This window comes from Pristiophorus japonicus, chromosome 15 (assembly GCF_044704955.1).
Source record: "Pristiophorus japonicus isolate sPriJap1 chromosome 15, sPriJap1.hap1, whole genome shotgun sequence".
NCBI lineage: Eukaryota > Metazoa > Chordata > Chondrichthyes > Pristiophoridae > Pristiophorus > Pristiophorus japonicus.
This window is the reverse complement of record NC_091991.1, coordinates 68,123,233-68,150,726: the sequence shown is the minus strand read 5'-3', so window position 1 is coordinate 68,150,726 and position 27,494 is coordinate 68,123,233. Positions and strand designations below refer to the sequence as shown.

At 44.2% G+C, this 27,494-nt stretch overlaps 1 protein-coding gene across 2 annotated transcripts in view; it reads left to right on the top strand.

Annotated features, from left to right (window-relative positions):
• Positions 1-27,494, top strand: part of scube1 (signal peptide, CUB domain, EGF-like 1) — a 413,776-nt gene that overhangs the window by 146,124 nt on the left and 240,158 nt on the right. For both annotated transcript variants that reach the window (XM_070901675.1, XM_070901674.1), the window contains exon 4: positions 2,683-2,817. In XM_070901675.1, coding sequence (XP_070757776.1) covers positions 2,683-2,817 — 135 coding nt within the window. The remainder of the gene's footprint in view (positions 1-2,682; positions 2,818-27,494) is intronic.

The following is a 27,494-nucleotide window of genomic DNA, read 5'->3' as shown; positions in this document are numbered from 1 at the left end:
CTTCTATGTTGCTTTGATGTCGAAGTAAATTATTTTACCCTTGTACAGATTCCTGGCAAGTCCAAGTTTGAAATCTTGTGTGCATTTTCAAGCACAATACCTACAAAAGAACATTAATGCACACAATAAGGTCCAAAGAAGGGTGGCAAGCATGACGCCAGGACTTAGGGCTCCAAGTTACAAAAAGTGGTTCAGAATCAATTATTTTTATATGAGAAAAGGGAAGGTCCATGAGTTTGTTTTTTTTTTTACAATGCTGAGAAGGATTGATACTGAGATTGTAAGCAGATGATCTAAATTGGACTCTGAGTATAGAACTAGAAAACACAATTTACTAAATGAACAGGCCTCAAATAAGACTAGAAATTGCTAAAATGTTTGCCCCGCAGGGTTGCAGACATACTGAAGAGACTCGCAGGAAAGGCAATTATAGCCATCCCGATTAACACTGAGAAGAGTAGTATAATTATCTGGTTAGGAATGGGATTGAAGATAATAGGGATAAATACAGTCAGTGATTATCAAACACTTTATGGAGCACAACAGGGAAGATACATCTGTGGAAAGCAGCCAGTTAGGGTTGAATAATGGAAATATGGAATTGAATATGTATTGCTTCATCTTGCTTCATTGCCAGGGAGTATTTATGGAGAAGTTTTCCTCTGGAAATTAAAAACATTTGGGTAGAATCCATGACGAGATGGATCATACATGAAGCACAGTTGTTGAGCCATATAACCTTTTGTTGTTCTGATATTTTGTATGTTTTTTAAAGTGAGAGGCACAGAATGCACATGGGAGACCATGTCCATTAGGTGCAAAAGCCTGCTGAATGCAGAGCTAAATGGTTTCCAATGCCGAATGCCCAAGGGTGTCCAAGGATAGATAATATGACTGTGGGGCAAGCACTGCATATGGCACTCTGCTTTCTCCCTACATACTGACTTGTGGTGCTTATTTTATTCACTTCAGAAACCTGGAAGGCTGATGAACCGTCAGAACTTTTAAGTTCGAGAGGCAACAATCTTGTTATCTGTTTTGGGAAAATTAGAGTTCTGTAGTATTGTGGGGAATTGATAATATTCACAGAGTCTTGTATGCCTTTATGGCCTCCTTAAAACGAGGAATGGATAATATAGATACAAGTAGGTTGTTTAACTTACACTGAGAGTGGAGAAGGAAAGTATAAACTTAACAAACCTTAAACAAAAGTTGAGATTTTAAGGAACTTTCTCCCACAGAGTCTATATAAAATGGACTCTCAGCAAAAGCAACTATGAACAGACGAAAAAGACGGACAAGAAGAGATCAGCTGTTCATCTGGATATTAAAGGTGCTATGTAAATGCAAGTTGGTGTTCCATCCCAGAATGGTGCACTTTAGACACAGCATCATTGCCCTCCACCCCAACTCTCCCCGGCAGTTATGCAACCTCCTGTGAGAGGAGAAAATTCAGTTAGGGACATGAAAATCCAGTTAGTAATGTATTGAGTCACTTTTTTTTAACAAAACAACTGTATGAATGTATTTGTGGGTGGAGGATAGGCAACGCTAATGTGCTAATTAAATAAGTTGGATTGAATTTATGATAGAGCAGAGAATGCATACTTTGAAAGGACTGGGCTTAATAGCCTGTTCTAATTCCATGCTTTTTATGTTCTTATTACTGCAGCTTTAAGTTTCTATAAGTTGCATGATCAGCCATGATCATATTGAATGGCGGTGCAGGCTCGAAGGGCCGAATGACCTACTCCTACACCTACTTTCTATGTTTCAATGTTAACATGGGGGTAAAATGCAACTTTTGCCGGGGGCCTGACCTCGACCTGCTACTATCCGTTCGGTGCCACTGTCGCTGTTGAATTTTACCATCATGGTCTTTACTGACGGTTGATATTTTAATTTGTATCCCCAAACTGCTTACTCTTTTGTTAAACTTAAAAAAAAATTCATGGGATGAGAGCGTCGCTGGCAAAGCCAGCATTTATTGCCCATCCCTAATTGCCCTTGAGAAGGTGGTGGTGAGCCGCCTTCTTGAACTACTGCAGTCCATGTGTTGAAGGTACTCCCACAAGTAGGGAGGGAGTTTAAGGATTTTGACCCAGGGACAATGAAGGAACGGCGATATATTTCCAAGTCAGGATGGTGTGTGACTTGGAGGGGAACTTGGAGGTGATGGTGCTCCCATGCGCTTGCTGCCCTTGTCCTTCTAGGCAGTAGAGGCTGTGGGTTTGGGAGGTGCTGTCAAAGAAGCCTTGCCAAGTTGCTGCAGTACGTCTCGGAGATGGTACACACTGCAGCCACCGTGCGCCAGTGGTGGAGGGAGTGAATGATTAAGGTGGTAGATGGAGTGCCAATCAAACAGGCTGCTTTGTCCTGGATGGTGTCAAGCTTCTTGAGTGTTGTTGGAGTTGCACTCATCCAGCCAATTATAGAGTATTCCATCACACTCCTAATTTGTGCCTTGTAGATGGTGGAAAGGCTTTGGGGAGCCAGGAGGTGAGACACTTGCCACAGGATATCCAGCCACTGACCTGTTCTTGTTGCCATAGTAGTTATGTGGCTGGTCTAGTTAAGTTTTTGGTCAATAGTGACCCCAGGATATTGATGGTGGGGGAAGTCGCTGATTGTAATGCCATTGAATATCAAGCTGAATTATTTTGTCTTTTTTCAAATTTCCAGATGTCAATGAATGTGATGACAATAATGGCGGCTGTCAGCAAATCTGTGTTAATACCATGGGCAGCTATGAATGTCAATGTAAAGAAGGGTTCTTTCTGAGTGATAACCAGCATACCTGCATCCATCGCTCTAATGGTGAGTCTGAATCTGTTCAATAGGGGATTGCTAGGGAAGGAGGGGGGAATGCGAAACAAAACACACTCTTGAGATCAATGACTCGCATATGCTGTATCTTGTATTAGACATCTATGTTAATGATGAATCTGAGGTTCATTGCATTGCTGAATAAGAGGCGCATGTTTCTTATTTGCTAATGAAAAAAATTGATCCAGGATGCTAATTTAGATTTAGATCTTGTTTTGCAAGGTAGCAAATGCAACTAACACAATTTCCAATCTTTGATGTGTTCCTAAAGGCAAATATATGAATTGCAATTCTAAATGGGTGTAAAAATAGTCAACTAGAAACTGTGATGTGAATATTAATGTATAAGTTCCTTTGTCTGTTGCTTTAACATTATTTACTTAAATATTCACGCAGTGCAATTTCAAGACCTACAGGTTCAGTATGACCCTAGTTACTGTGATGGAAGTACCAGATATATAGCTTGAATAGTACTGTTTGATTTTTTTTTTAAAGATGTAACTGATGGAACACTAGGGATCAACACATTGGTAAAATGGAGAATATTTCCTACATCTGACTGATTTGAATAGCTATTCTGCACTGATTAATTTGTTCTGAAGAGATGTGTTCGCCCTCCACTGTGCTCATTAATGGAGAAAGTTGCTTGTACAGGCTTTTCTTTTTAAATATATTTCCTCCAACAGACTCGTGTGTGTGAAAGGTAAGTGAATTTTAATTTTTGTGTGTGTGCAACAATGTTTTTTTTTTAAACTGCAGAATGATTCAAAAAAATAAATAGCAGTGTTGCTGTCTAATGGTCTTGCAGGCTTAACTTTTTAGCTCCTCTTTGTTAACAATATCTAAGTTAAACTGATCAATCTGGACAGGAGAGATTGCCACAACTTGTTTGCAATGCCCCTTTCAGCTACACTTATTTAAAAGTTCCCTTTTGCCATAAGGTACAATTACTTCTGACAAACAATTGGACATGGTTAAGATCTGTGCTGCTGTGTAAAAGCAAACTGAAGACCAGTTCACAGGGTGTGTGAAAAATATGTTAAGACTCCATAAAACATTGGGAAAACTTTTATGGTTTACAAATCTCCTTTGTTTGTATGTATATATATATATATGTATGTGTGTCAAGTCCTCCTTTCTCCAACGTCAGTAAATTAGATTTTGACATTGTGAAGATATGTATCCATTACAACCTGCAAAATAATTAGTAAGTGAAATTTTGTTTGTGGCAGTGTATTTTTAATGCTAGATTTCAAAGCAGTCAGAAACCTGGTTCTTTTACAGGGTAGTTTGGCAGAGGCCACAGAGAAAAATAGCTCCAAACAAATGTTATAAATTACCCACGAGCAACTTGGTCTTACCGCAGGAGAAGGGTCCACAGCCAGATAGGAAATGGAAGACCAGCAGGAAGAGCAGTGCAAGAAAGATAGTGCAGGGGTCCCCTGTGGTCATCCCCCTGCAAAACAGATACACCGCTTTGGGTACTGTTGGGGAGGATGACTCATCAGGGGAGGGCAGCAGCAGCCAAGTTCATGGCACCGTGGCTGGCTCTGTTGCACAGGAGGGCAGGAAAAAGAGTGGGAGAGCGATAGTGATAGGGGATTCGATGGTGAGGGGAATAGATAGGCGTTTCTGCGGACGCAACCGAGACTCCAGGATGGTATGTTGCCTCCCTGGTGCAAGGGTCAAGGATGTCTCGGAGTGGGTGCAGGACATTCTGAAATGGGAGGGAGAACAGCCAGTTGTCGTGGTGCACATTGGTACCAACGACATAGGTAAAAAAAGGGATGAGGTCCTACGAAAAGAATTTAAGGAGCTAGGAGCTAAATTAAAAAGTAGGACCTCAAAAGTAGTAATCTCGGGATTGCTACCAGTGCCACGTGCTAGTCAGAGTAGGAATCGCAGGATAGCGCAGATGAATACATGGCTTGAGCAGTGGTGCAGCAGGGAGGGATTCAAATTCTTGGGGCATTGGAACCGGTTCTGGGGGAGGTGGGACCAGTACAAACCGGACGGTCTGCACCTGGGCAGGACCGGAACCAATGTCCTAGGGGGAGTGTTTGCTAGTGCTGTTGGGGAGGAGTTAAACTAATATTGCAGGGGGATGGGAACCTATGCAGGGAGACAGAGGGAGACAAAAATGAGGCAAAAGCAAAAGACAGAAAGGAGATGAGGAAAAGTGGAGGGCAGAGAAACCCAAGGCAAAGAACAAAAAGGGCCACTGTACAGCAAAATTCTAAAAGGACAAAGGGTGTTAAAAAAGCAAGCCTGAAGGCTTTGTGTCTTAATGCAAGGAGTATCCGCAATAAGGTGGATGAATTAACTGTGCAAATAGATGTTAACAAATATGATGTGATTGGGATTACGGAGACGTGGCTCCAGGATGATCAGGGCTGGGAACTCAACATCCAGGGGTATTCAACATTCAGGAAGGATAGAATAAAAGGAAAAGGAGGTGGGGTAGCATTGCTGGTTAAAGAGGAGATTAATGCAATAGTTAGGAAAGACATTAGCTTGGATGATGTGGAATCTATATGGGTAGAGCTGCAGAACACTAAAGGGCAAAAATCGTTAGTGGGAGTTGTGCACAGACCTCCAAACAGTAGTAGTGATGTTGGGGAGGGCATCAAACAGGAAATTAGGAGTGCATGTAATAAAGGTGCAGCAGTTATAATGGGTGACTTTAATATGCACATAGATTGGGCCAGCCAAACTGGAAGCAATACGATGGAGGAGGATTTCCTGGAGTGCATAAGGGATGGTTTTCTAGACCAATATGTCGAGGAACCAACTAGGGGGGAGGCCATCTTAGACTGCATGTTGTGTAATGAGAGAGGATTAATTAGCAATCTCATTGTGCGAGGCCCCTTGGGGAAGAGTGACCATAATATGGTGGAATTCTGCATTAGGATGGAGAATGAAACAGTTAATTCAGAGACCATGGTCCAGAACTTAAAGAAGGGTAACTTTGAAGGTATGAGGCATGAATTGGCTAAGATAGATTGGCTAATGATACTTAAGGGGTTGACTGTGGATGGGCAATGGCAGACATTTAGAGACCGCATGGATGAATTACAACAATTGTACATTCCTGTCTGGCGTAAAAATAAAAAAGGGAAGGTGGCTCAACCGTGGCTATCTAGGGAAATCAGGGATAGTATTAAAGCCAAGGAAATGGCATACAAATTGGCCAGAAATAGCAGCGAATCTGGGGACTGGGAGAAATTTAGAACTCAGCAGAGGAGGACAAAGGGTTTGATTAGGGCAGGGAAAATGGAGTACGAGAAGAAGCTTGCAGGGAACATTAAGGCGGATTGCAAAAGTTTCTATAGGTATGTAAAGAGAAAAATTAGTAAAGACAAACGTAGGTCCCCTGCAGTCAGAATCAGGGGAAGTCATAACGGGGAACAAAGAAATGGCAGACCAATTGAACAAGTACTTTGGTTCAGTATTCACTAAGGGGGACACAAACAACCTTCCGGATATAAAAGGGGTCAGAGGGTCTAGTAAGGAGGAGGAACTGAGGGAAATCTTTATTAGTCGGGAAATTGTGTTGGGGAAATTGATGGGATTGAAGACCGATAAATCCCCAGGGCCTGATGGACTGCATCCCAGAGTACTTAAGGAGGTGGCCTTGGAAATAGCGGATGCATTGACAGTCATTTTCCAACATTCCATTGACTCTGGATCAGTTCCTATCGAGTGGAGGGTAGCCAATGTAACCCCACTTTTTAAAAAAGGAGGGAGAGAGAAAGCAGGGAATTATAGACCGGTCAGCCTGACCTCAGTAGTGGGTAAAATGATGGAATCAATTATTAAGGATGTCATAGCAGCGCATTTGGAAAATGGTGACATGATAGGTCCAAGTCAGCATGGATTTGTGAAAGGGAGATCATGCTTGACAAATCTTCTGGAATTTTTTGAGGATGTTTCCAATAAAGTGGACAAAGGAGTACCAGTTGATGTGGTATATTTGGACTTTCAGAAGGCTTTCGACAAGGTCCCACACAGGAGATTAATGTGCAAAGTTAAAGCACATGGGATTGGGGGTAGTGTGCTGACGTGGATTGAGAACTGGTTGTCAGACAGGAAGCAAAGAGTAGGAGTAAATGGGTACTTTTCGGAATGGCAGGCAGTGACTAGTGGGGTACCGCAGGGTTCTGTGCTGGGGCCCCAGCTGTTTACATTGTACATTAATGATTTAGACGAGGGGATTAAATGTAGTATCTCCAAATTTGCGGATGACACTAAGTTGGGTGGCAGTGTGAGCTGCGAGGAGGATGCTATGAGGCTGCAGAGTGACTTGGATAGGTTAGGTGAGTGGGCAAATGCGTGGCAGATGAAGTATAATGTGGATAAATGTGAGGTTATCCACTTTGGTGGTAAAAACAGAGAGACAGACTATTATCTGAATGGTGACAGATTAGGAAAAGGGAAGGTGCAACGAGACCTGGGTGTCATGGTACATCAGTCATTGAAGGTTGGCATGCAGGTACAGCAGGCGGTTAAGAAAGCAAATGGCATGTTGGCCTTCATAGCGAGGGGATTTGAGTACAGGGGCAGGGAGGTGTTGCTACAGTTGTACAGGGCCTTGGTGAGGCCACACCTGGAGTATTGTGTACAGTTTTGGTCTCCTAACTTGAGGAAGGACATTCTTGCTATTGAGGGAGTGCAGCGAAGATTCACCAGACTGATTCCCGGGATGGTGGGACTGACCTATCAAGAAAGACTGGATCAACTGGGCTTGTATTCACTGGAGTTCAGAAGAGTGAGAGGGGACCTCATAGAAACGTTTAAAATTCTGACGGGTTTGGACAGGTTGGATGCAGGAAGAATGTTCCCAATGTTGGGGAAGTCCAGAACCAGAGGTCACAGTCTAAGGATAAGGGGTAAGCCATTTAGGACCGAGATAAGGAGAAACTTCTTCACCCAGAGAGTGGTGAACCTGTGGAATTCTCTACCACAGAAAGTAGTTGAGGCCAATTCACTAAATATATTCAAAAGGGAGTTAGATGAAGTCCTTACTACTCGGGGGATCAAGGGGTATGGCGTGAAAGTAGGAAGGGGGTACTGAAGTTGCATGTTCAGCCATGAACTCATTGAATGGCGGTGCAGGCTAGAAGGGCTGAATGGCCAGCTCCTGCACCTATTTTCTATGTTTCTATAACTACGGCAGTTTGCCGAGTAAGGGAACTTGAGAAAGCATTGGCTTTCTAAAGTCTGCTTCCCCTATCAAGTCCAACCTATGAGATGGTCAATACAGTGCCGTTAGTTTTACGTATGAAATTCACAGTTTAAAGCATTATTGTTTAATTGACATTTCAGCTTCTGTTTCAAAAAGAAATTACAATAATGTCAAATTTGTGGAATAACTATCTAGTCTGAGTATAAAGGAGGAGATACTTCAACTGCTGATTATATATTTGACTCTATTGCATTGACAAGATCTCATTCATTAATTTGTGGATTATGCTGGCTGCCCGTTTCTCGCCTGAAAACAAGTGGCTTGTAGTTGAAAATCTCGGGCGGCATGACACTAAAACTTGCCATTTGAATCGTCTTTAAGGCAAGTGCAAATCAAATCTTGCCTTATGTTGTCGAGCCTTTTCTCTCGGCCACCATGTAATTTTATTCCCTTTTGTCCTTTCACCATACAACGCACCATTCCCTTGCGGAGACATTAACAACTTCTCCTAGACTTCTACCAATGCGACTATGTAATTGGGCCACGAACAAGAGTAATCTTGATATCTTGGCACTGAATTTACTTACTTTCTCTCCCATCCACCCTACAGGGACCATGTCTCACTTCTGTTCAGTGATGCTGCCTAATGGGTCAGCTGAGACTGAAATCTCCCTGTGAAAGGAATAAAGGGTACAAGCTTTTGTGCTATATATTACTACAATTACATCGGGCCTCGGTGAGAAGACAGCTGGATACAATGTACAGTTTTGGTCTCTTTGCCTAAGGAAGGACATACTTGCCTTAGAGGGAGTGCAGTGAAGGTTCACTGGCAGTTTAGTGAAGGTTCCTGGGATGGAGGGATTGTCCTTTGAGGAGGGATTGAGTAGACTTGGCCTATATTCTCAAGAGTTTAGAAGAATGAGATGATCTCATTGAAACATAAAATTCTTAAGTGACTTGACAGGGTAGATGCTGGGATGATGTTTCCCCTGCCTGGGCAGTATAGAACTAGAGTCACAGTCTCAGAATAAGGGGTCGGTCATTTAGGATTGAGATGAGGAGAAATTTCTTCACTCAAAGGATTGTGAATCTTTGGAATTCTCTACCCCAGAGAGCTGTGGATGCTCAGTCATTGAGTATATTCAAGACAGAGATTGATAGACTTTTGGATACTGAGGGAATCAAGGGATATGAGGGTGGTGCAGGGAGATGGAGTTGAGGTAGAAGATCTTATTGAATGGTAGAACATGCTCGAAGGGCTGAATGGCCAATTCCTGCTCCTATTTCTTATGTTCTTAAATTGCTGTGTCATTGGACTGCCTTTTGATAGCTGTTCCAGTACTTTTTATGCACAGTATTAATCTCTGGGAACCAGTGGAATTTATTATATCCATTATCATTCTTAACATTGGAAGTGATGTTTTGCAGGATTTGGCTTGAGTTGGCTTTATTTCAAAGAAGAGATTTGACTCAAATGCAGATTAACTTTAAGTTGGTGGCATAATATTCGGGCTTGTTACAAAATAGTTAATTCAAAAAAATGTATTTTTTGGGCAGGGGAAAGAAGGCAGGAGAAGCAGGGCACCCTTAATCATGATGCATTCATATGATTTAAATACTTCAGTAATGCTCCATATCATGTGAGGCATCTCGATATGACATAGACTTCATTTTCATCTGCCGTGATACAGAAAGGAACTGGACTTTCTATATTTGCCAACAGAAAGAAAACTTTCACTAAGGAAAATAAACTTGCTTTTTATCTAAAATATACAAAGTTCTTTACTAGACATCTATTTGCAAACTTTTGAGGGACTGCAGCTTATGTTTTGATTGCTGTGCAGACATCATTAGCTCTTTGCCACTATGCTTGCCAACTTCATAGGCTGTTTTACTGACAGATGTTTTTGTAAACTGACAAATTAATTCCTTAAAATTCTAAACAAACAAATAAATGATGCTCGAATTAATGTACAACAGAGCAAATACAAACATGTTGGGAAATCAAGACCAAAAATAATATTTATGTGCTGTGTGATATTGTAAATTGGTTACCGCCTCTGTGATATGGACATATTAAGTAATCGTATGATAATACTGCACAACACAATTTCCAATCTTATACAAGCAAAATTCCTGAATGCATGCAGTTTGACATGATTTGAAATAAAAGTAATGGTCTAGAAAATTTACTGACTATTAAAATCAATTTGCATACATTATACAAGTTCTGTAAGCCTATGTTAAGTGGATATCTATAGTGTAATGTGGAATATCTCTGTTTTACCATAAATGTTGCTTTATTGTGGTTGTTTATTCTGTGCTTTATCTAGTTGGACAAGTCTCCTAGTAAAAAGAAAAAAAGGCGTGTGAGATGTTATTTTAATCTATATTTATTTTTGGGAAGAGTTCCCAGACACAATCACCAGCTTTAGTCATAAACATTCAAGGCCTTGGTATCTGATACTGTATGCCAAATCATTTTGGTATGTGAAGGAAATCAATTTCTCATCTGGCTAAACATATTCTACCTCGCATGTTCACAATTTTCAGAACCTGTAAGTCCGAGTGGTGGGAAACTTTTGGAGACAATAAGCCGGGACACAATTAATTGACATTTGGAAAAGTATGGATTAATAAATGAAAGTCAGCATGGATTTGTTGAAGGCAAATCATGTTTGACTAACTTGATTGAGTTTGTTGATGAAGCAACAGAGGATTGATGAGGGTAATGAGGTTCATGTTGTGTATATGGACTTTCAAAAGGCAGTTGACAAACTACCACATAATAGAATTGAATTGTTAGCAAAATTAAAGAATTAAAGGGACAGCAGCAGCGTGGAAGCAAAATTGGCTAAGAGATAGAAAGCAAAGAGTAGTGGTGAACGGTTGTTTTTCTGATTGGAGGAAAGTATACAATAATGTTCGCCAGGGGCCAGGCTCTTCCTCCTCATGTTCCAGCTGTTACTCCTCCTTCTGCTCCAAAGAGGCTGTGTGCTCTGCACCCTTGCACTCCTTGGCCTCATTACTTGGCCTACTCAAGGGTGTCATCAGCCACATCCTTAGTGGATAGCCCTTGTCTCCAAGCACCCAACCAGGTAGTCTGTTTGGAGAGGCGAAGAGCTGAGGGAGGGTAGACTGGCGCAGCACGAAAGAGTCATGAGAGCTGCCAGGGAATCTGGCACACACATGCATGATCTTTTTATGATTGCAGACAAGCTGCACATTGAGGAAGTGGAAGCCCTTGCGGTTCACAAACACTCCTGGGTGATGTGGGGAGTGCCTTGATGGAAATATGTGTCGAGTCGATGACGCCTGTGGGAAGCCAGCCAGAGCCGCAAAGCCAAGCGTCCACTCAGTAACAAACATCATCAATGGCAAAGTTCACATAAGTGGCTGACTTGTGAAACATGGCATTGGTCACCTGGGTGATGTATCTGTGAGATCCTAAAAATGTCTGCTGCCGATCCTGAAAGGAGCCTGAGGCGAAGAAGTTGAGGGCAGTGGTAACTTTGACAGCCTCTGGTAAGGTGAGGCCACCAGGTCATCTGGGCAGCAGGTCTTGATCCAGCAGGCTACAAATATCTGCTACAACTTGGCACAATAGACTAAGCATCCTGAAGCACTGCTGCTCAGTCATGTCCAGGAAGCTCATCCTCTGCCTATATACCCTGTGTTGGGGGTATCGCCTCTGGCGCGATGCACCCCTGTGCTGACCCCTCTCTTCTGTGGAGCATCAGGTGGGTGAGGAAAAGGCTGCTGGTGTGATTGCTGCTGCTGGTATGGCTGGTGTTGTTGGTGCTGGGCTCATCTTGATCTGATTCTGAGGTCATAGGTGAGACAGCATAAGTGGCACCCATGCTGATCTAATAGATGCCAGGTAAAGTGGAGGTCAGAGGCACAATCCTCCAATGTACTGAGAGTGATTAACAATGTGGTGAGAGTGGCTTACGATGCTTCTTTCGGGCACTGGGCCCATAAATATAAAGACTCTAGTTGAGATGTTACTGTCTGTAATCCATCAAAGGCGGACCCAGATTTATGGCCCAAGGAAAGGAGGCATACGTAGGACATTATCCAAGATGGTGAATGAAAGTGACCGTGGCATTTTAGTGCCACCTCCAGCACTCCCTACATGGCTACTCAAGTTGAAAGAAGTCATACCTTGTAACTATTAACTGTAATACGTTTGTTCCCTTGTTGCAGCCACTTTGCCCTCACTGTGTTGAACACCATCTGCAACTTACTAGCTACATACAAGAGGCATTGCACAAACTCTCACCCCCTTTCTTCTCCTGCAAGTATTCCTTTACTCACAGATAAATATTCAGAGAAGCAGTGGAAGGCATTCATGATCCCCATTAAATGAAGTTTTCTCAAACATAGGTTGCATTCTATATGATGGCACACTTGCTGTGATATGTACTGCTTTCTTCTTGAAAGCTCACGGCCAAGACAAGTTAATAGCACTTTAATTCCCCCAAACTTGCTGCTGCAAATCATCCATCAACCACCTCAGGAATTCCTGTCACCATGAGAAATAAGAGGCTAGATTGAAAAGGAACAATAATAGGCATCAAGGGAAGACTTGGTGAAAGTTTGTCAGATTGTGAAATGCTTTTCATATGAGCGGACTGATTTGGGGCAAGTTGGGGAAATGCCTGCATGAAGAAGTAGCGCATTGATCTACAAATTAGTGCTTTGGTGGCTAGGGAGGGTGACTGAATTGAGGTTTTTCCCAAAGCAAATCTCTGATGGCAGTACTTATTTGGGAATCGGCTCTGATCTTCCATATGAAAAGACAGCCTGTGGATGTCTGGCAGCTGGAACAACTCAAGTTACTGCTTTGTGAGGGAGACGCAGCTTTCAGAAGCTTTCCTGAGATGTCATGGTAAAATAACCCTGCCTACCGGGAGGCGAGGGTACCAGCATGGAGGGACCAGAACCTGCCTACGATGCCTGATGAGTGGCATCTCTGCCATGGTGATCCATATCCTCCTAATAGTAGAGGAACAGGGGGAGGGCCCTATTGGATTCTAAAGCCCACTTCACAAAATTTAACTTCAATATTTCTTTTTTTTTCAAATAAAAATACTTAAATAATTAAACTTCCATTTTAGAAACATCAAAAATAAACAAGAGACTGTTTTTTAAAAAAAATGTTCAAAATCTTATTAAAAACATTTTTGGAACACTTAATTACAGGCTTCTCTGGTTCCTTGTTGCCTTTCACTCTGGAGCCCCACTAAACCTGCCACAAGAAGGCCCCAGTGCTTGGTGCATAGAGGCATTGCTCACCATTGGCAGAGGAAGGGCGACATGAGACCTGCAGCAAATCCCACCTACCTGTTGTCATTTGCATGTGGCAGGGCAAGAGCTAGAATAATATGTTTGTGTTTTATCAAGTGATCTAAGGCACCTTCTTTTGAAAGGAGGCATGGTCTGATTTATATTTAAAAAAATCATAGAAATTTCTGGTGGTGTTTCAACAACCTGAACATGCAGCGCTCCCACCAAACGCCATTCTTCTAATGATAATCCTCAGTCTTTGTCTCGTTACCAATTTGTCAATCAGTGGGAACAATCTTTCACAATTAGCCACTCAAAATATTTCATTTTTTGCACACCTCCATTAGATCCCCTGAAACTAGTTCCTGCTACACTTAAATGTTGCATCTGTTCTTTAGGAAGGTGTAAACCACTTTCATTGTTTAAAGTTGAAGAATGCCAGAAGCACTGTTTCACAAGCTAGTTCATATCTCCTAGCACTTCTGCTCCATGAATATTGTGACTTAAATTTAACTTAAGACTAGTATTTTAATGTAAGTCGAACCAAGATCTTTACATGGTGAAATTAAAATCACGACAAATGGCGCACCTTATCGAATGTCGCTGAAAATCTGAATATACATCAATTGTAATCCCTTCATCTATACACTCTCTAATTTCCTCAAAATTCAATTAAATTACTCAAACATGACCCATCCTTTGCAGATCATGTCGACTGTTCCTGATTAGCTCATGCTTCACTAAGTGTTCTCAAATTTCATGCTGCGTTATGGATTGTAGAGGGGTAATAAATATGTGAAGAGAAAAAGATTAGTGAAGACAAATGTAGGTCCCTTGCAGTCAGAATCAGGTGAATTCATAATGGGGAACAAGGAAATGGCAGATCAATTGAACAAATACTTTGGTTCTGTCTTCACTAAGGAAGACATGCATAACCTCCCGAAAATACTAGGGGACAGAGGGTCTAGCGAGAAGGAGGAACTGAGGGAAATCCTTATTAGTCAGGAAATGGTGTTAGGGAAATTGAAGGGACTGAAGGCCGATAAATCCCCAGGACCTGATAGACTGCATCCCAGAGTACTTAAGGAAGTGGCCCTAGAAATAGTAGATGCATTGGTGGTCATTTTCTAACATTCCATGGACTCTGGTTCAGTTCCTATGGATTGGAGGGTAACTAATCTAATCCCACTTTTTAAAAAAGGAGGGAAAGAAAACAGGGAATTATAGACCGGTTAGCCTGAAATCGGTGGTGAGGAAAATGCTGGAATCAATTATTAAAGATATAATAGCAGCGCATTTGGAAAGCAGCGATAGGATTGGTCCAAGTCAGCATGGATTTATGAAAGGGAAATCATGCTTGACAAATCTTCTAGAGTTTTTTGAGGATGTAACTAGTAGAGTGGATAAGAGCGAATCAGTGGATGTGGTGTATTTGGACTTTCAAAAGGCTTTTGACAAGATCCCACACAAGAGATTAGTGTGCAAAATTAAGGCACATAGTATTGGGGGGGAATGGATAGAGAACTGGTTGGCAGACAGGAAGCAAAGAGTGGGAATAAACGGGTCCTTTTCAGAATGGCAGGCAGTGACTAGTGGAGTGCTGCAGGGTGCAGTGCTGGGACCCCAGCTATTTACAATATACATTAATGATTTAAACGAAGGAATTGAATGTAATATCTCCAAGTTTGCAGATGACACTAAGCTGGGTGGCAGTGCGAGCTGTGAGGAGGATGCTAGGAGGCTGCAGGGGGACTTGGACAGGTTAGGTGAGTGGGCAAATGCACAGCAGATGCAGTATAGTATGGATAAGTGTGAGGTTATCCACTTTGGTGGCAAAACAGGAAGGCAGATTATTATCTGAATGATGACAGATTCGTAAAAGGGGAGATACAATGAGACCTGGGTGTCATGGTACATCAGTCATTGAAGGTACGCATGCAGGTACAGCAGGCAGTAAACAAAGCAAATGGCATGCTGGCCTTCATAGCGAGGAGATTTGAGTATAGGAGCAGGGAGGTCTTATTGCAGTTGTACAGGGCCTTGGTGAGACCACATCTTGAGTATTGTGTGCAGTTTTGGTCTCCTAATCTGAGGAAGGGCATTCTTGTTATTGAGGGAGTGCAGCGAAGGTTAATCAGACTGATTCCCGGGGTGGCAAAACTGACATATGAAGAAAGACTGATCGACTAGACATATATTCACTGGAATTTAGAAGAATGAGAGGGGATCTCATAGAAACATATAAAATTCTGACAGGATTGGACAGGTTAGATGCAGGAAGAATGTTCCCGATGTTGGGGAAGTCCAGAACCAGGGGTCACAGTCTAAGGATAAGAGGTAAGCCATTTAGGACCGAGATGAAGAGAAATTTCTTCACTCAGAGAATTGTGAACTTGTGGAATTCTCTACCACAAAAAGTTGTTGAGGCCAGTTTGTTAGATATATTCAAAAGGGAGTTAGATGTGGCCCTTACGGCTAATGGGATCAAGGGGTATGGAGAGAAAGCAGGAATGGGGTACTGAAGTTGCATGATCATATTGAATGGTGGTGCAGGCTCGAAGGACTGAATGGCCTACTCCTGCACCTATGTTTCTATGTTTCTATGTAATATTTCAGCATAGTACCTCAAGTGGGTAGCTTTGCTTCCTAAGAACACTTGGCAGAAATTATGGTAGGCAGAGCAATTATTTTAAATAGTTGGAAAATCATGGGATTTTGAATATGCCTTCTTGGCAAGATTCTCCACCAAGAGTATAAAGTCAGAAAATTACTACAAAAATTTTTACCCACAACTGCGGTACAACTAACAGTTGTATAATACCCTGGCTTATCTCTTTTCTTCTTTGCTCTATGAAAACTCTCCATAATTTTAAGAACCTCTGTTAAATCTCCTTTTAGCCTTCCCTGCTCCAGTGGAAATAGTCCTAATTTCTCAAGGCTCCTCATGACTATAGTTTCCCATCCCTGGTGAATCTATGCTGTACACTCTTTAAGGCTTTAATGTCCTTTCTATAACACGGTGTCCAAAACTGTGCTGTGGTCGAATTAATGTTTTGAACCTTTCTGCCTCTCCTTCTTTAAGACCCTCCTTAAAGTCCAAGTTTGTGGTCACATTTCCTAATATCATCTTCTCTAGCTCAGCATTTTTCCCTTGCACCTCTGTGAAGTGCATTGAGACATTTGATATACTGTATAAATGCTATTGATGATGAAGACGAACAAGGAGGAGGTTGCGGCTATCGTCTAGGTCCAGAGTACAAACTCAAGCCAGGGAGCAGCCAGGCCAATGAACAGAGCAGGTTCTGCCTGGGGAGTAGGTTGGAGCTGGTGATGGAGCAAAAAGTGCTGCAAGAGAGGAGTAAAAAGTGGCTTTAACTATTTGGAACACCAAAGTTCTGATTGGGTTCCCTTGGAGGGCAAGACACACCCAGCAGTTTGTTTAGAATGTGTAATTGGATCCTGCCTGCCTGAGTAATCAAGATCAAAATGTGTAATTTGATCCATTCACTGTGACAGCCAATTCCAAGCTCACAGTGCTAACACTACTGCTTTAAGAGAACAGACAGGGCTCACCCTCCTGAATTAGGATCACTTGCACTGCCGAGCTCCAATAGGAAGGGTTGAGCCAATGGAAGGATTTTAACATGAGGATGAGAATTTTAAAATCAAGGTTTTGGTGGACAATGTCCCCCTCATTTTTTTTGGGGTGCATGGACCCTTTAATGGGCTGCCCAGGACCTCCAGCCAGCTGCCTGGCTGCGCAGCTTAGCATGTACAGGGGTGATGGGTAAATGGGACTTGCTGCAGGTTAGGATATGTGCAGCAGAGCTCAAGTTCATTGAGGGTGGAAGATAGAAAGCTGGCCAGGAGAACATTGGAATGGTCGAGTCTGGCAAATAACACACAAATGTAATGTTATGTATGTGTGATCAACAAGGAATATGCTCTCATTTTAAAAAATTCATTTATTTATTGCCCATTGCTAGTTGCTCTTGAGTGGGTGCTAGTGAGCTGCCTTCTTGAACTGCTGTGGTCTGGGGGGAGCGGGGTGGTGGGGAAGGAGAGGGAGAATGTGGTGCAGGTGTAAAGAGGCTGTGGGGGGTGGAAAAATATGATCCAGGCCTAACAGAGGGCTAGAGAATGAGATCTATCTTCCAATCTGGATCATGCTCAAAACCCCTCCATCCTTTAGACCTGGATCACGTTCTTCCGCCCCACCCCACCCCCGCCACATTCGCACATTTCTCACCGTGCTCCCCACACCCCCCCCACCCACCAAGTTCCTGACCTGCTCCCCCTCTCTAAGCTCCTCTGTCTCCGAGCTCCTCTCCACCTATCCTTCGATCCTCTCTCCTTTCCCCCCACCCCTTCGATCACCTCTCCTCTCCCCCGCCCCCCCTTGACCCCTATTCTCCCTCCCCCCTTGGTCCGCTCTCCTATTCCACAGCCCCCCTCCCCCCACCCCGCATCCCCTTCGATACTCTCTCCTCTTCCTCCAACCCCAGCTCCCCCCGGCCCCTCTGATATTGTGGATATGACTGGGATTACAAACTCCTGTTAGGTTTCAGCTATGGCTGTGTAAGATAGCAAGGCTGGAAAAACAGCTCCGCCGAAGCGTCGCTTTGAATTATTATTCTCTTGTTCTTTTGAGCCCTGGTTACATAGCTAAAAGATTTGCGGTAAACGCATGGATGTCCATCATTCAACTAAGGATGGCAGTCAAAGTTTTCACTCTCAATATCATTTTCCTTTGCAAGTGTTCGAGTCCACTGCCATCCCAGCACAGAACGCCTGCCCACTCGTTGTGCCATCGGCATCCGCAATTAGAACCAAATTCAAGTGCTCCCCAAGGCTACCCCTTCGATCCCCTCTTCTCCCTTCCCCCCTTGGATACCCTCTCCTCTTTCTCCTCCTTCTCCCCCCTGCCCCCCCATCCAACCCTCTGACTTTCACCACATGGAGCCGAGGAAAGCGTGGCGTTGTATGCCACAGCCATTTGGTACTGAGCATGTGCGACCAGATCAAGAGCGCATGTGCGATACCAAACACGCGCACATGCACAGAGAGAGTGAAAAATGTGGTGCAAGTAATCACTTCAGAATACGAAGTAAAAGTTGGGAGTGTGACAGAGGTGGCGAGTGAGAGCCACTGGAAAGGAACACGCCAAAAGTGTCCCCTGGAACCATAAACCAATTGTTGCTAGTCTTGGAGCATGATTACAATGCCATTTTGTGTCCCTTGAGGAGACTAGGCTGGCATACTACCCTAGATTTTGGCAGTGTAGACCAAAAGCAGTACAGAAATCCATGAGAACCGTTGGCAGTCTTGGATTGACATTTCCCCCTGAGGTCTCTGGGAAGTTTCCAATCCCAATTGGCAGAGGGCTGACGAACCCATGTCTATTTTAATCTCCTTTGACAGGAATGCACCAGCTCTGATTGCCAAGAAGCATTTAATTTTCCAGTGGGGAGGAAAGAAGCACATTGCTTTGAGCATGTGTAGAATCTCCATCAGTGCTTTTGATAATTGTAATCTATTACTAGGAGAAAGAGTCCTGTTTATGCGCAGTTTATAACGTTATATCTGGGCCATTTAATGGGGCCTCCAAACTTGAGGAATGCGTTGGTTATGTTGAGATGGTAAAGTATAAGGGGTGGGGTGAGGGGAGGGGAGGATGTACCAGCATTCTAGGAGGGGCCTTACGCTAAACATCCGTAAGACAAAGGTCTTCCACCAACCTGTCCCCGCCGCACAGCACTGCCTCCCAGTCATCAAGATCCACGGCACGGCCCTGGACACCGTGGACTATGTCCCATACCTCGGGAGCCTCCTATCAACAAGAGCAGATATTGACGGTGAGATTCAACGCAGCTTTCGGCCGCCTGAGGAAATGAGTATTTGAAGACCAGGCCCTCAAATCTTCCACCAAGCTCATGGTCTACAGGGTTATAGTAATACCCACCCTCCTGAATGGTTCAGAGACACGGACTGTGTACAGTAGACACCTCAAGTCGCTGGAGAAATACCACCAACGATGTCTCCGCAAGATCCTGCAAATCCCCTGGGAGGACAGACACACCAACGTTAGCGTCCTCGACCAGGCGAACATCCCCAGCATTGAAGCACTAACCACACTTGATCAGCTCTGCTGGGCAGGCTACACTGTTCGCATGCCAGACACGAGACACCCAAAGCAAACGCTCTACTCGGAATTCCTTCACGCCAAACAAGCCAAAGGTGGGCAGAGGAAACATTACAAGGACACCCTCAAAGCCTCCCTGATAAAGTGCAACATCCCCAATGACACCTGGGACTCCCTGGTCAAAGACCGCCTAAATGGAGGAAGTGCATCTGGGAGGGCGCTGAGCACCTCGAGTCTTATCGCCGAGAGCATGCAGAAACCAAGCGCAGGCAGCGGAAAGAGCGTGCGGCAAACCAGTCCCACTGCCTCTTTCCCTCAGTGACTATCTGTCCCACCTGTGACAGGGACTGTGATTCCTGTTTTGGACTGTTCAGCCACCTAAGGACTCATTTTTAGAGTGGAAGCAAGTCTTCCTCGATTCCGAAGGACTGCCTATGATGATGATGATGATCTTCAGGAATTTATTTTTATATCTTGCTGCTTGTTTTTTTTGCAGCTTAGGAACATAGGAACGGGAACTATTTAGCACTTCAAGCCAACTCTGCCATTCATTTAGATCGTGACTGATCTGTACCTTAACTCCATTTACCTGCCTTTAATCCATATCCTTTGAACTCATCCAAAACTCTGCTGCCTGCATCCTAACTCGCACCAAGTCCTGTTCACCCATCATCATGTGCTCGCAAATCTACATTGGCTACCAGTCTGGCAAAGCCTCGATTTAAAAATTCTCAACAGTGTTTTCAAATCCTTCCATGGCCTCGCCCTACCCTTTTTCCAGGGGCCGAAATTGCTCCTCCGATTTAAGGCCTCTGGCCACCTGAAAGCGACGGCCATGGGGGCAGCGCGGAATGGCCGACTCTCCGTGGAGGGGCTGCCATTTTGTAAATGCCCTTCATGAGTTTTGGAGCGGTGCCCGGGACTGCTCCACCCGTTTTCCCGCTGCGGCATGCCCGCGTCAACCCCTTTCTGACTGGCGGGGTCCCCCTTGCGAAATTGCCCCTCGCGAAATGGCCCCTTTCCCGGTATTGCCCCGCGGGAGCGACCCCACCACCAGTTGGTGCCCCCAACAGCTTTTTGTTTGCTGCACTCGCTGTGGCATGGCGGCCTGGCCTCCCTTAAAAGGAGGGCACACTGCCGCGACCACTATCTTATTTTTTTTTAATCGGCCGTCTGCCAGATAAGCCCAACAATTATGCCCCCAGGATTCGGCTGGGCCGCCAACAGGCACCCTGGCACCCCCTCTTGGCCAAAACCTTCCCTGGTGGCCCAGACTTTGCCACTGAAGTGGGTGCAGAGCTCGCAGCGGCCCTCCCCTTTAACTGAAGGGGAGAGACGTTGTGATGCGCCAGCGCGACACCGCACGTCCGCATCGGGCTAACGTCATGAGCAACGTGCCGACGTCATCAGTGTGGCACTGATGACTGGTCGGGGTGGTGGACCCGCTGCAAGGGCACTTCCGCCCTGCAGCCGCCACAACTTCCACCCCGAGCCAAAAAAACTTAAAAGTGCCGAATATCGACGGCATCTCTGCCGCATTTCGGGCAGTGGGCAATTTCGGCCCCCTAATCTCCTTCAGCCCTTCAACCCTCCGAGATCTCTGTGCTCCTCCAATTTTGGTCTCTCGCGTATCCCTGATTTTTAATTGTTTCACCATTGGCGGCCGTGCCTTCAGCTGCCTGGGCATTAAGCTCTGTAAATCCTTCCCTGAGCTTCTCTATCTCTCTCTCTCTCCTCCTTTTAAGATGCTTCTTAAAACCTACCTCTTTGGTCATGCTTTTGGTCACCTGTCCTAATATCCCCTAAGTGGTTCAGTGTCAAATCTTGCTTGATAATAACTCCTGTGAAGTGCCTTTTTGTTGATACCCTTACCTAATAAAAATCTGTTAAACTCAGTTGTTCTGCTATTTGTGTAGTCATATTGCAGGTAATCATCAGAAGTGAATGAGAGTCCTCACTACCTTATAACAGGCCCTTGGCTTTAACCTAGTTTGCCTGCTCTCGGCGGTGGACGATAGCAGGAAGGCAGAAGGTAGTCATGTGACGTCGTGCGTCTGTAGCACTGACCTTTTATCCAATCGAATGAGAGAAATTACACAGCAAGAAAGGAAAGTGAGAGAAGAAGAAAAACAAATTTTCAAGCAGCTGCTGAAAGATGAAAAATGGATGAGGGATTGAAAACCTGCAGTTATTGAAATAGAACGAACTGTTAAATGAAGGATTCCATGAAATAGTCAGCACCGCCTTTCTAATTGACTCTGATGGTAAAGGCAAATGGTTAGCATGATTTGCTCAATATAGACAGCTGTTCTTGATAAGCATGGGGACTGTAACACTGATTTGCTTATTTTAACCAATCAGGATTTTTGGAGCACGTGACACTTTGAGGTGTGATGAGCACTCTTCAAGTGCAATGTAATATAACACTAAGTATGATGAATACTTCTCAAGTGTTGACCCTTTGTGGTGAAATTGGCATTTTTCAAGTGTAATGCAGTGTGGTACTGAGTGTAATGGTCACATGCCAAACACAAGACCCTGAATTATTTAGATAAATTGTATTGGGCAATAGAGTGGAACATTATTTTGGTCCTCCAAAGCATTATGCCTCAGAGTGGTAGAATGCAGGTTCATAACTGAAATCTCTCATGCCAAGTTTACAGTCATACCCATATAATCAGAAGCTGCTACTGGGACAGCTGCTCGGTATTGCACAAGAAAAAGGAAAGGAAAATTCTTGGACATCCTGAGGTCTCTCCTGTGGCCTCCTCCTGAGGTCGCCAATATCACAGAAGCCAGTCTTCAGCCAATTCAGTTCATTCCATGTGATATTAAGAAATGGCTACACTCACAGGATACAGCAAAGGCCCTGATAACATCTCGACTGTCGTGCTGAAGACTTGTGCTCCAGAACTAGCCCTGCCTCAAGTCAAGCTGTTCCAGTACTGCTACACTACTGGCATCTACCCAACAATGTGGAAAACTGTCCAGGTATATCCTGTCCACAAAAAGCAGGACAAATTAAATCCGGCCAAATACCGCCCCATCAGTCTACTCTCAATCATCAGCAAAGTGATGGACGGTGTCATTGACAGTGCTATCAAGCAATACTTATTCATCAATAACCTGCTCGCCGATGCTCAGTTTGGGCTCCACCAGCACCACACAGCTCCAGACCTCATTACAGCCATGGTCCAAACACGGACAAAAGAGCTGAATTCCATAGGTGAGGTGAGAGTGACTGCCCTTGACATCAAAGCAGCATTTGACCAAGTGTGGCACCAAAGAGCCCTAGTAAAACTGAAGTCAATGGAAATCAGGGGGAAAACTATCCACTGGCTGGAGTCATACCGAACACAAAAGAAGATGGTTGTGGTTGTTAGAGCTCAGTCATCACAGTCCCAAAACATCACTGCAGAAGTTCCTCAGGGCAATGTCCTAGACCCAACCATCTTCAATTGCTTCATCAATGACCTTCTCTCCACCATAAGGTCAGAAGTGGAGATGTTCGCTGGGGATGTTCAGTGCCATTTGCAACGCCTCAGAAAATGAAGCAGTCCATGCCCAAATGCAGCAAGACCCAGACGACATTCAGGTTTGGGCTGATAAGTGGCAAATAACATTCGCACCACACAAGTGCCAACAAGCGAGAGACTAACCATTGCCCCATGACATTCAACAGCATTACCATCGCCGAATCCCCCACCATCAACATCCTGGGGGTCGTCATTGACCAGAAACTTAACCAGCCACATAAATACTATGACAACAAGAGTAGGACAGGGGCTGGGTATTCTGCGGCAAGTGTCTCACCTCCTGATTTCCCTAAGCCTTTCCACCATCTACAAGGCACAAGCACATGCTCTCCATGTGTCTGGATGAGTGCAGCTCCAACAACACTCAAGAGGTTCGACACCATCCAGGACAAAGCAACATGCTTGATTGGCACCCCATCCACCACCTTAAACGTTCACTCCCTCCACCACCGGCGCACCCTGGCTGCAGAGTGTACCATCTACAAGATGCACTGCATCAACTCACCAAGGCTTCTTTGGCAGCGCCTCCAAAGCCTGTGACCTCTACCACCTAGAAGGACAAGGGCAGCAGGCGCACGGAACACCACCACCTGCAAGTTCCCCTCCAAGTTACACACCATCCTGATTTGGAACTATATCGCCATTCCTTCATCGTTGCTGGGTCAAAATCCTGGAACTCCCTCCCTAACAGCACTGTGGGAGTACCTTCACCACACGGACGACAGTGATTTAAGAATGCGGCTCACCACCCCTTCTCAAGGGCAATTAGTGATGGGTAATAAATGCTGGTCTTGCTAGAGACGCCCACATCGCATGAACAAATTAAAAAAACATTGTCAGGTGTCTTGTGCTATTTTTTGCATCTGTCTCATGAGTGACAGTGGCCAACGCCTAAGGGCTGAAAAGAGAGGAGCACTAACTGCCCCTTTGCTGCAAGAGTGAGAAAGACTTCAAATATCCCACATTATGGACAAACAAACCAGCTTCATTTAGATGATTGATTCCCATTCCCAACACTTCCAAGTGAAAGCCAATCTGAAACTGCACCAGTATTCCAGTTGAAAAATTTGCTGAAGTAAGATTTTTGGTTTTCTTGACTAATAGAGATATTTAATTTCTTGTAAGAAGTTTGGACCTTTCCACAAGCTTGGTCACACCGACAAAAAGATTGTTCAGTGAGTTTAAGCTTTCAATCTAATAATACACTTCTTGTGCTTGCTCCTATTTGTGAACCTGGTTTAGTTCGTTCTATTGCAGCATCATTCTTGAAATGTTGTCCTTTAACTTTCAAGGGATATTTCCATGTTACCATGCTCCCAACAGGGAGCCACGCTCACAGGGGGAATGGGATGGAGATGGGACTGCGCCATTGTAGCCTTGATCCATCAACCCATGCGTCCTGCGAGCATTGCTCTCTGCTGGGAGCATGGGAGCATGGGAGCATGGTATTGTGGAATACATTAAGATTTGCATTCTGCAATATGCAGGGGAAATGGTGTCAGGCTCCAGTGCAGACACAGAACTTCCCTTATGGTGAATGTGGGTTAGAGAATTGGGTTCCTAATGTCCTTGTTTTATCTCTAATCCTTCATGTCGAGCAAGGCTTCACCCAGCAGAAGAGCCGTGCGCAATTACAACAGTAGTTACTAAGGGCCCAATTTTGGCCATAACTTGCTCCAATTATTTTGGAATAAGTTGCTTTTTCTGGCGTAAGTGAAAAAACACCATTTTCCCCAATAAACTTGCTCCAGAGTAACTCAGTTAGGTACGATTTTGTTTAGTTGAGGTTTTTTTTCAAAAGGGGCGTTCCCAGCCACTTATGCCAGTTTTGGCCATTTATGCCACTTTGGCCAGCTAAAACTTACTCCAAATCGACTTAGGTCAGCATATGTGGCCAGCTCTGAAAAACATTGCAGGCAGTTAAGAATTCGCTGCAGGTTAGTACATTTAAAGCACCACAGTTCCGAGCTTCACACCATTTATTCTGATCTATCTTTCTTGAGTCCAAAGTGGATAATCTCAGCCAGGGGAAACAACCTTTCAACATCTATTTAATCAACTTAGCTTATAGTTTTTTAACTCATTACTTGATCTAGTTTAAGTTATAGGTAGATTATATGAAATATTTAAATATGTAACATGAACCACTACAAATATTGAAGCCAAAAAACAACCTCCTTCCTCTCTCTGCACCGAATTCCCATTTACCAAATTCCCAACTTTTACACTCCGTTTCTGACAACTCTGAGCGACCCTGAATAAATACTGCAGGATATTCCCCACTCACCAGGCGAACATCGGGGCGACCCTTCGGCCAGGGATAGGGTGCGGTGAACATCGGGGCGACCCTTCGGCTAGGCATAGGGTGCAGTGAACATCGGGGCGACCCTTCGGCCAGGGATAGGGTGCGGTGAACATCAAGGCATCCCTTCGGCCAGGGATAGGGTGCGGTGAACATCGGGGTGACCCTTCGGCTAGGGATAGGGTGCGGTGAACATCAGGGCGACCCTTCGGCTAGGGATAGGGTGCGGTGAACATCAGGGCGACCCTTCGGCTAGGGATAGGGTGCGGTGAACATCAGGGCGACCCTTCGGCTAGGGATAGGGTGCGGTGAACATCAGGGCGTCCCTTCGGCCAGGGATAGGGACTGCGAGCATCCTGCAGGACACGCTGGGAGGGCAAGGAGCATGCGTGCAGACTCCACTGCGCATGCGGACAACTGCTGGCAGTGTTTTCTGCGCTGGGCTGTTGCTCCGCCCCCCACTGCACTGTGTACGCCGCGCTAGGACACGGGAGTCTCGGCAGAGCGGGCAGGATGGGGCCACTTTTTTCGGCGCCGTTTCCAGCGCGCAAAGTCGGCGCATTTAGGGTAAGTGCACCGAAAAAAGGGGTTGGGGAAAATTGAGCCCTAAGTCTGAGAATTTACTTTTTGCTTCTGTGAGAGTTATCATCATCATCATCTCCCAGTGCTGGTGCCGAATGTTATTGGTAAAAGCCTGTAGGGTGAACAGGAGAATGGGAGAAAAGAAGATTTTATACATTCAAAGAAATCCATGCTGTTCTACAGCACAGTTGCACTTTCAGGAACTCAAAGCAAAACTGTTCCTCCTTGTATATTTACAACAGACGCACACAGATGAGCAGATTTATGTGACCTGGAGAAAGCATGCAGTGTTATGATACTTCAAAGAGAGATACGCTCATTTTAAGGTAGACAAACACTTGTCAACTAGTTCACTTAATTTACAGTAGATGTGTTATGCAATGGTTTCATAGTTAAATGAATCCACTCGCACTGTCCCACCTCTAACTGCACACAAGAAAATCCATTCATCCAATTCAGAGTGTGTAATGCAAGTGCTTGATATGGTTTGAACCACTTGTTAGATGAGTTTGGGTTGAAATTTCTAGTATTTTAATAACCAATTACTTTATGTGCTAACATTTAAATCTGCAAAATGTCAAAGAAGCCATTTATTACACAAGGTTGCATTTTATTTTGCAGTACTGCCAAATTGCATTCCATTTAATGAAGAGAATATTTATGATTATGACAAAAAAAGGATTTATCTGGGTCAGCACCACCATACTGTCAATTCAGTAATGCTGTTCTTTGAAACACTGAGGGCATTTTAAAAAAATTGTGGGGGCGCAAATGACTTTTATGCCATTTTTAACACAAAAGATATAGCCACCATGAGTGGTATTTTGAAACTTTTTAATTATCAATCTGCTAGCTCAGTGTTCAGTAGGCAGACTGGCACAAAACCAATTCTTTAGGCTATTTTCAGAAGCGTGACAAACTCACAGCATTCATCTTTTCCCTGTATTCACTGTGCCTTTTCTAAAATGACAGCTAAATGTCACAAGTTGGATTTTTATTGTTTAATGAATTTTTTTTTAAAAAGATCGAGACTCACTCTCTTCTCTCATAATAGTTTACTGGGTCATAAAAAGGAAAATGCTTCTAAATATTTGACAAAAAAATAAAGTTTTAATTTTCCCTGAATTTAACTGAAGACTTTTTGCCCAAGAGTTATGCGTACCGTAATGATATTAATGGGGTGGATTTCCCATCAACTGCATTCCAGTGACAGGAACAGTGCTCAGTGACCTTTGCACCTGCTCACTAACTTACAGTTTCCAGCCTCATGTTCATTCAAAGTTAGCTCAGAAGAGGAAATGCACCCGACAATGGGGTGTTCACTGATTTGGGGTGGGGGAGGAATCTGCATTAGCTATGTCGTGGTAGTTGACGAGAAGGTCCTTGTCTGCAGGCACATGTTGTGGGGAAGTTGTTCTACCTTATCTACAGTCTATAGTTAGAACCGAAGGCTGTTGAGTACTTAAATTTATGGATGCAACGGTAGACGTCTCCTATAAGTGGGAACAAGGATGGTTGCGCTATGTGGTAGTCCATCAGGTGCTCCTCACAAGAGAGTGGTGGCACAACCCATCAATTTAATTTGCACCTTACGGACACTAACAGAAAATCCGCAAAACAATTCTCAGGTTT